Raw genomic sequence first — 10,059 nt, 5'->3', positions numbered from 1 at the left:
GATGAGTTTTAACATGCCAGACTCCTTGGGCCACCAGAAGTCCCTTAGAAAAGGCAATGTAAGAAAGACTATCCTGTGGTTTCTCTACAAGTCTTAAACTGATGCAAAGGACACAGAATGACACAGAAGTGAGAGGCACTCATTTAAACACTGTTATGACGTATTCAGAGGCACAATAAAAGAATTGATTTCTAAAGTGGATTTTGTAAGAAGATTTATTTTAATTAAGTGATTTCATGATGAAACATGGTCTTAAACAAAATAGAGATCAGTACGAAAATAAAATTATACACAGAAAAATCTTTTCCCCAATTGTTTTTGAATAACAGGAAATAAAACACAGCAGTCCTGTATTCAACTGAGTAGATAATTATGTGAATGTGTGAGCAGTCAAACATTACAGTACAATCTTTGAAGCCAGGCACAACAAAATGCCCATCAAACACTCAACACATTTCATATCTGCTCTCTCTGCCTCAAAGAAAAAAAGTGAAATGTGATGCAATGTAAATGGAGAAAAGGACATACACCATCTTAATGCTTGAAGCACATTTTCCCCATTTAGTATTTTTTGAAAGACATATACCAAATTCAGATGAAACAAATTAGCTTGTAGAAAGATAGAAAAACTTGGTATTGTATTTGATATATAGTCTTGTGAACACTTAACTGAAACATATGGAAAGGATTAAAAAATACACCACGTGTTCTACTTAAAGCTTAGAAATAAATATGCACTCTATATTCTCAGTGCCTGAAATTCTTTAAAAACAAATAACTTGGTATAAAATTATATCAAGTAATTGTCAAAAATGAGGGAGATGCACCTATATACCTGTTAAGATTCTGGATGCCTGCATCCCCACTACAAAAACTTGTAAAACTATATGCGCTTTCAAACATGCTGACCCAAACCATAGCCTAGCAAGGGCAAGAATACTGACTGACCTGGGGGAGCCAGTACTCTACACCACATCCCTCAAGACCTTCTTTACTCCAAAGTATTCTCCTTCCATACTGTACCAAGCCTTACAAGTGTAAATGTTCAATCACTTATACAAAAAGCAGCCTTGCTGATCAGAATTTGTGGATGCCCTCAAGGCTATTTCATTCCAAGGAAAAACAGAGTACAAAGAAAAAGCATCCTCCTAAGATGATATACGTACTTAATATTATTATAATTCGTCTTCCTCCCTGCAATGCTGATAATAAACAGCAGTCTCCTGAGTGTTGCAGACTCGTTGCAGAAAAATGTCCTGCTCTATGGAACTATTGAACCATTATGGTCCAACACACTAAATGTCTTCTAGTTTAGGACTTAAGTTTACATGAAACTCTTCCCACCTCAGTTACCATGCTGAAGAAGAAAACTTGCAAGGAATTCTTCTTTTTACTTTTATACCAGACTTGGATATCCAATAGTCTTGGCTTTTAGGTAAAGAACCAGGTCAGCTTTTAGGTAGACGACTAGGTCTTGAAATTCTTCCTGTCCTCTTACTTGATACTTTTTCTGACAATGTCACTGGAGTGTGAATGAACTCAAGACTTGCACCGGCTTGGCCAAAGCTAACAAGATAATTGAGAATAGTTTTATTATCTTAAATAACCTTTAGAAACTTCACATCAATCCCAGAATGACAAAAAAACTCTTTGTGGAAATTCATAGTTCTTACACAACCATAACACAAAACTCAAACACTAAAAAAAACAAACCTACGTTTTCACACAGCTAAATGTTGGGGGTTTGGCCCATCACATTTAAAATGAAAGTCCTCTTAAGTAGTGAAGATTTAACTTTTTAACAGATACTATTTCTCTTGCCAAATGCAGCTAGTAGTAAATATAATAATTATTTTTAAAACCAGTTAAAAAGGACTTCCAGACACGACCCTTATTTAGAAGCTTTCATTTTCCTGAGAGCAGTCAAATTAAAAAATAAAAAAAGGTAAAACAAGAAATAAACAAAAACAGAAAATGGTTTTCAGATTGTGTGCTTTAGATTTTCAAAACCTGAAATAATTAGCCAAAACATGTCTTCCAGTGGTAGTAACAGTAATGTATTTCAGGATAAATAGTCATTTTTCCTTGGTACATTATCATAGCCTAATTTTCAAGCTAAAAGTATCTCCTTTTGTACATCCAGTGGTCAGCACAGCTCACTGCCCCACTAGCTATTTCCAAGCCCAGTCCTTTTCCTGTCCCTACTCTTTCAGTCTTGTCTCCACTTTAAGCACTGTTCCACATCTCCATTTCGCATGTTGTAGAACTGCCATATCTTATCATTACAGCACCTACAATTACATTCCTTCCTTAGCACTATTTATGAGGCGTCAGAGATTTATTTGCTTATTCATGTAGTAATCTCGGCTCCAATGTCTGACTACAGTCAGCATGACCATCAAATATGATGTCTCAGCAAAGTATTTTTTCATTGGCCAGATTTCTGTTGTTAGATGAATATTTTTAACTATAAAAATTGTAATTCTCCTGATTTAACACGAGAGCTTTTGAATAGTCAATAGAATATGTGAGGAGCTGCTTGTACTGCAACTAACAGGCAATAGAGATGTGAAATACCCTTTGGAAGAAACCAGTTGAAGGGCTGTACGACAAAGCCTCCATCTGTGGAAGGCACGGACCTCACTACAAAAACAATTCCCCCTCTGCTGTGATCTCCGGATCCACGCTCACCTGCGTCCCTGTGAGGGCTTGTGCTTCCAGCCAACAGCCTGAAGCAGCTTATGAGAATTGGACAATTCTGTCAACAGAAAATATCACAGGAAAAATCCCCTGCCTCGCTATGAACTTGGCAAAACTGAAGTCAAAGCACATTTGACCCTTGGATACCTAATGACATGCCCGGTTTCCATAAAACATCTAGTACTATTAGGTTAAGAGATCTTTTTTCTTCAACTGTTCACAGTGTGAGAGGAACTACGATCCCATCGACTCTTTGTACTGAAGGGAGCTGGTTCTCATTGCAAAGGAGACCAGTTTAATTCTTGATGGAAAAAATAAATACCACCACAATCTCACTCTGATACTATAGTTACAGTCAGTGTAGGCCATCAGCATTTGTCTCCAGGTGATTGCAGGATTATGTGAAATTAAAAAGGAGAGGACGGCCAGCCTTTGGAAGGCAGCCCAGCATAAGGGAGACCAGAGTCCTATGGAGTTTTGTAGGTCTCTATGTTTAAAAACCGATTATATTGATGTCAGCACAAAACTATGTTAAATTAGTGGAACAATATACCTCCTGAGTGCTTAGTAAAAACCCTCTAAGACAGACAGAGCCTTTTCTAGTAGGGGCCGAAGGAGAAGTTTCTAGAAGTTAAAAACAAACAAACACAAACTGGAAAAACAACAAAAAATACCACAATTTTCATTACTCAGAAGTTTTTTAAAGGACTCTAGGATTGAAGAAACAGCTTGGCTTCCTTTCACATTCACCATGAGTTTAAGAGAATTGTCAGAAGGCATCTACAATTATATTTGTTTTTTACAGGTTACATTTGCAATGTAATCTGACTGCACTTGGTACATAAAGAAATCAAGTTCAAAATTCCAATTATCAATTTAGAAGGGGGCTGATTAATGAGTGTAGTAATTTTTTCACAATAGCTCTCAGGAAATATTGTAATTGCATTCTGAATACATACAGATACTACTACGGGTTGTAGCCATTCAGAGGAGTCCTTGACTGTCATCCTTTTACCTACAGCCAGTAGTCTTTCTAAGCAGTGACAAAATGGTCAGTATGTCACTGATTTTAATCAGAACTCTAAAATTAATCATGAGTTTACCTTACAATACCTATGGCATAACGTCACTGAGCAAAATCTGTAAAGTAGAGCCCTAAATTAAGTTTCAGCCTGAACAATACTTTTCTTTCCAGTAAAACTATTTTAGAAAATACTACAAATGCTTCAATAAAAACCTTTTCATAGCAATGAATGTTTGAAATATTAGACGTCTACTGCATTTGCACCAGTCTGAAACCAAACAGAAGCACGGTGAAGCTAATGGCCTACATGCAACAAGTAAACCAACACACACACACTGTGAAAACTATGTGTTTATATGGCTAGCTTTATAATTTTGCATGTTAGTAGCAAAAATGGGTCATAAAAAGGCTTTTAACCTTAATGGATTTACAGTAAAGTTCTCTCCCCCTACTACTTACCTAACATATATTTATTTTCCCTGAAAGCAAGGAATTTCAAATTCAATGCTTTATGCTTTTTTATTGTAAAATATTTAAGTAAAAGGTTAGACTAGTCCAGCAGCAGCCACTGTGACTATGCTAATAAAGTTGTAAAGTTTTTTTTTTACTTGCAATTGGTGAGCTAATCAGCCCCTAATACTTCTGCAGTTCTGTTTCAGACTGCATAGTAAAGCCAAAATGCAAACAGTTTGAGAAGCCACGTTTGAGTAATTATTCTGAAATTTTGCTTGGAGTTCAATTTGCTTGCCCAGGGAGGAAGGGATGAGAAGGGAAAATAGCAGTGATGGTTGAGCATTAATACTTCAAGGTTAACATTAACACTCTTCTGGTTAAGTTTGTAACTACGACTGGAGACCATCCTTATTGCCCAATTCCCATTAGTGCTAACAGGAATAGATTAGTCCTCCGCTTAAAATCGGTGGCAAGAAAATGTAACTGCTAGTATAATTTAATACAAGCAAGTTTCAATCACTAAAAAGAATTAACTTGCTTTATGCCATGGGAAATGAACTTACACAGGCTATTCAAACACAGCTACCAGAGATTCCCCTTCTGTGCACAGGAATTCCTTCATTCCAGAGACAGGATGCTTGCATACATCTCCAGAAACCTCTGCAGATAGCACTGGCATGACTTTACATCTGCAATTAATACTACTGAGATTAGAGTCAGCAACCAGATGATACCAGTGCTAATGCTTCAGAAGGAAGCCTTTTTTTTTTTTTTTTGACTTTTAAAAAGGATTAAAAATACATAGGAAACCACAAAACTGCTTTCTTTCCTATAATTTGAAACTGAGCAAACTGCCAGTCCACTGCCAGTTTATCTCAAGCCAGAAACTTCATCTGATGTCCTGCCAGCATGCTGCTGCCTCGATTTTCAGTTTCACTAAGGATTACATATATTCACTAAGGTTAACAGCTTTAATGTGGAGCTCATGATGTGCCCAGCACACCTGCATATGCAGACAGATTTCATCCTAGATGCTCTCTAAGCATTATTAACACCTTTTTATGGTAGGTTCACAACATGGACAACAAAAACTATTTTTAAAAGCAAGGAAAGGGGCAAATATTTGATGAATACCAAGGAAAAAAGCAGGTAGAGAGTGAGGGAAAAGGTTTGCTTTTGATTAGAATCGTGTTAAATGGGATTTTATTTTGGATTGAAAGAATACTTTCACAAGATAACCTGCAACGTGCTGCTGAAGGTGTTACAAAGGTAACAGACAGCCATCTCCCACCTGCTGTGGGTGAAAACACTGCTACAGTAAGCACGCTGGCTTGCAGCTTTTGAATGGGTAACTGCTTGCTACAGTAGGCACCGCATTGGATAAAGTCAATGATGACGAGCTTTCCTGGTGTATTTAGGAGTGTTGTGGTTCAGCTGACTGTTGGTATGCCCAGGGGTGCTGAGACCTGGCACAGGTGCACCCCAGGAAGAGGTGGGCATGGTTCCTGGGGTGCTGGGCATTACGCAGTGTGCAAGGACTGCTGGCTGCTTTTTGGCTAGCAGTGCATGGCTCAGCTTCCTGGCACAGCAGGAAACATGGGCACCTCACTTCAACTCTGCGGGTGCTTAGACTTTGTCTGATGGAGATGCTGTAGGTGAAGTTAGTACAGGTTGTCATCATGGCTATAGCCGAAGGGAATCTTTTGTCTACTTCTTGAAGACTAGCTTTTTTCCTTCCTAAGTGGAAAGCTCCTTAACACTGTCTGGAAAATCTCTGAGGAAGTACAGAGCTTTTGGAAATGCTTCTTCATCTTTCTCTATTCTGGCCCCTTGTGCCTGCCACAGCGTGACATAAGCTAAAGCGCTATGGTTGCTAATTGCATCTGCAGGACACAAAAGTTGGCTATCACTTGGGACATGTTCAATGGGAAAGGCTTCCCACACTGAGGAGAGAATATTTCACTCCATAGCCAGGAGGTGTACTGGTCTGACAAAGGTCAGGCTTCCTTTTCTGTACACCCTCCCTGCTTATCTCTTCAGAGCAACAGCACTGCCTATATAATCACTGAGAGCCAGCCACGTGCTCGAGGCAGCACAGGTAGCTGTATCTGGGCAGCTAACTCTTCATCACTTTCAAATAGGATTTCTTGAGAGTCCTCCAGGTGATGTTGGCAGCAAAAGAGCAAGAAGCAGCTTCTCAGTCTCTCTGGATCTTAATGCTACATGGATTCCAGATTTCTTTTGACAGCTGACCCGCTGTTGATCCTATCACATCTTTACAGAATACTGGATCATCGTGACTGATTTCAATTATTTATGTATGCATAAACACAGAACAAATAGGTGTAGTAAATATATTTAAATAAAAACTGACAAGATGCATTTATTCTTCTTGATTTGTACAAAAGCATAACTTAAAGGCAGACTAGTATAAACTTACTGTGTGCCAAATATTTAAACTTTTCATTCCAAGGAGTTTCTGGTTCAAAAATCGTAGACACAGTTTCCACCTGGGAAATCTCCTTTTTAGACCACAGATAACACAGGAGTGTAAAATCAAAATTCTGCAGTCCTTCAACTGAGCAAAAGTTGCACTCTGATTTGAGTGCCTGAGTTTTAGCTACTCAGTGAATGGATCATATGAAACATGAGCCATGCTGGAGTGACCTGATGAAAAGTGAGTTTGCCTACTGCTCGCTCATCCGTGTTCTGAAAAAAGGTGTGCATTAGCATCTGTGATGTGCAATTTTAGCAAAGACTGATAAATATATGTGTAAAAATAGGGAGATGTTTGGATTTTTCTTTGCTACTTCATGCCAGCCAGAAGTAGAGCAGGAGAACCTATGTTACTTAGGTAACAGTCCCAGATGTCATGCAGAAGCTCAATTATTCCTGAAATCAAAGAATACTTTCACTCTGATTTTGCAAGTGGGGTTTCCTTTGCACAGGTAACACTTGCTCAGGAAGCCTGAAGGGTTTCCTCAGTCTTTGCAGCCACCACCACAGCTGCACCTGCCTTCCCACTTGGAGGGTGGAATGGCAGTCTTTGCTGACAACACCTCCGCTAAGATTCACCTCCATAGGAAAAACACTCCCACAGGAACGAGCAGGATACCTCCCTGAGATGCCCTTTCAAGAATCTCCAAAGTGAGAACGTTAAGTTTACTTCAGAGGCTACTATTCCCACGAAACAGGGCATGCTGTGCTTCAGTGCTACCAAGAAGACTAGCGCAAAGCTAGATTGATGTTCTTGTCATCCAGTGTCCACGTGCAACTTCCTGGAATTTAAAACATGTGGACGCACTGCGTTACAGCAGCTGTACAAGAAAGTGCTCAGCCGCATTCGTGTTCCACAAGACCATCTAGAGGACAGTACCAAAAATAGATGCAAGCAAGCCTTTTGTATTTCAGCAAAATTAAGCATGAGGAAATTTGTGTCCATGCAATGTTTGATATACCATAAAAATTCTTTCAAATAACATTTTATAAGAAAACTATTTATCAGTGAAGAGGCAAGACACAATGAACACTTTACATCTTGTAGGAGTTCATTGATATGAACAGCGGCATTATGACCAGTGACTCACCTTAGAGTAGGTTACTCATAGATTTCCAAACGAGCTAGTGTTTCATGGTACTGTACAAATAAAAAGTTGTGGGGAGCATATGAAATATCTGTATTAAACTCCACTGCATTAAGTTATCCAATGCATGAAAAATGATCCAGATGCATTTAAAATAAATGCATATTACGATATCACATATAGTATTATAAAATTATTACTTATGTGCACAGTCCTGATATCTATAGACATGGCACCGTGAAGAAAGCCTGGTTCCTAAGCGTTTTTATAGATACTTGATAGTGATACAGTTTGCTGTCAGTCAGATCGTAATGTCCCATCAACTTTGGTACATTCAGTGCAAAATATTTTTGGGAGTTTTTTACTCTTATAAAAATAAAAGACTTTTTTTTCTTCCTTTGATAGTGCTCAAAGAATAAACACTAGCAGAATGTCTGTTCAAGCATGGAAAGTGACAAAAACAGAAAGAGCATTTTTGTTTGTTTCCTGTGTACACTCTAAGAAACGTAATACAATGAACCTATAAAAATAAACAGAAGTCGCTGTGTTAGGATTTTTTTTCCTGATATGGTGCGATAAATTTCTAGTTTCTTCTTAAAATAGTTTCCATGCAGTACAAACCATAAAATCAGTCTGATTTTATGAAGTTATTAAGTTCATTTAACAGCTCATCTTTTGTCATATACAGCACTGGCAAACACATTTCCACAAACCTCCTTAATGCAAGCCATTGTTATTGCATCCTTTCTTACTGACTCTCCTTCCAATTCACTTCTGTCACAGGAACTTGAATTCTATGGTGCACACCATGCAGGCACTCGTAGTCTTAGGTATAGCAAATACTGAATATGCTGTTATAACATATGGCATAAAGTAATGTACCTTCATGAATAGTCTTAAAAAAAAAAGTATATCGTATGATTTTTCGCTAATTTACTGAGTAGGTGGGGGCCTGAATGATTTCACATTTTGACTTGAATTTTCTATTCAGCAGCTCTGGTGAAATCCAGTTTTCAGGTACATGTCAGTTTTGCAGTAGTCAGGTTGATCACAACACAGGATCACACATTTCTTGTTTGCTCAGAAAATAAAACATAACAAGTTTGGCCGACCTGAAAAAGTGTGGATTGCAAGACTTGTTTTTCCCTGCACGTCAGGCACACTCTAGATTCACTGCAGAGAATTCTGCCACTATCGCAACGCTTTATAATTGCTTCATAAGCTCTTTCATGGAACCTCATTATTTGAATTGCATCATAAAACAATTTTCCTCTAGGAAATCCAATACAAACGTTCATTCACTCTTTGAGAAGGCAGATCCACAAAAGTCCAAAGAGCCGGGCACTGTGGTTTGTGCATCACTCAAGTCCAAAAGTACTTGTCTCTTCAACTGCTGTCAACAGTTTTTCATATAGCATAGAGAATGATGGATAAGGGGGAAGGTCCAGACGATTGAAACAAGTGTGAGCCCTGAGGGGAAATAAAGAGGAGGTAGAGAAGTACATTATTTAAAAAGTTCAAAAGAAAATATGCAGACTGATACATGCATGCATATAGATGGCCAGATGGTATTCTTTCAGAAGACTGTTCTTCTGTCAAATGATGTTTTCCAACTGAACATGTAGTAAGGTTTAATGCACTTTTTTTCTAATTAAAATAACCAGTAAGGAGCATTTATGAAGGCCTTTAGAAACACAATGACAGCTCAGGAGGCATGGGATAAATTTTATCCATTAAATGTGCAGGAGAAGAGAATGATATAACATGGTACAAATCAAGCAGTCTGTTCTGAAACCTTGGCTTTAAATGGATCTTAGGAAAAGTAATTTATTTTTCTGTATTGATGATATTTGAATACTGTATTTGTAATCATAAACAGTCCATTTCAGTATGATGAATATGCATAAGTTATTAGATTTGATGAAAGATTAAGAAATATGCAAGATATACAAGGAAACAATCCCATAGTAATAAAGAACAGACAAATTGGATGCTCTTCCTCGTACATTTCCTCAGCACACAGATCATGTTGCTGGGAAGTTACTGCTTGTGCTGATTTACACTGTCTGTGTATCTGGCCCTGCAAGTCAATGACCTTTAGAATACTACTTTTTGTAATTACACAAAACTATGCAAGTAGCTATAACATACCATCCTGTTTTCTGAAGAGGAAAACCACGTGGTTTATTTCTCAGTTTCCAAAGTCCATCTGCCTCAGTTTTCTGAGGCTTTGAACTGACTCTTGAAACCTCTTCCAGGGAATGAAAAGGGAGATGACAAAAGTTTCTTCTTTTAGTA

The 10,059-nt window shown here is 38.1% G+C and overlaps 1 protein-coding gene across 14 annotated transcripts in view; it reads right to left on the bottom strand.

Moving 5' to 3' along the window:
• Positions 1 to 197: 197 nt before the first annotated feature.
• HECW2 (HECT, C2 and WW domain containing E3 ubiquitin protein ligase 2) overlaps positions 198 to 10,059 on the bottom strand; it is a 195,047-nt gene continuing 185,185 nt past the window's right edge. For all 14 annotated transcript variants that reach the window (XM_040562668.1, XM_040562667.1, XM_040562669.1 and 11 more), the window contains one exon: positions 198 to 9,231. In XM_040562668.1, coding sequence (XP_040418602.1) covers positions 9,120 to 9,231 — 112 coding nt within the window. In that variant the 3' untranslated portion in view covers positions 198 to 9,119. The remainder of the gene's footprint in view (positions 9,232 to 10,059) is intronic.

This window comes from Cygnus olor, chromosome 6 (assembly GCF_009769625.2).
Source record: "Cygnus olor isolate bCygOlo1 chromosome 6, bCygOlo1.pri.v2, whole genome shotgun sequence".
Lineage (NCBI taxonomy): Eukaryota > Metazoa > Chordata > Aves > Anseriformes > Anatidae > Cygnus > Cygnus olor.
Note: the sequence above shows the minus strand (reverse complement) of the source record. Positions and strands in the feature narration are given on the sequence as shown.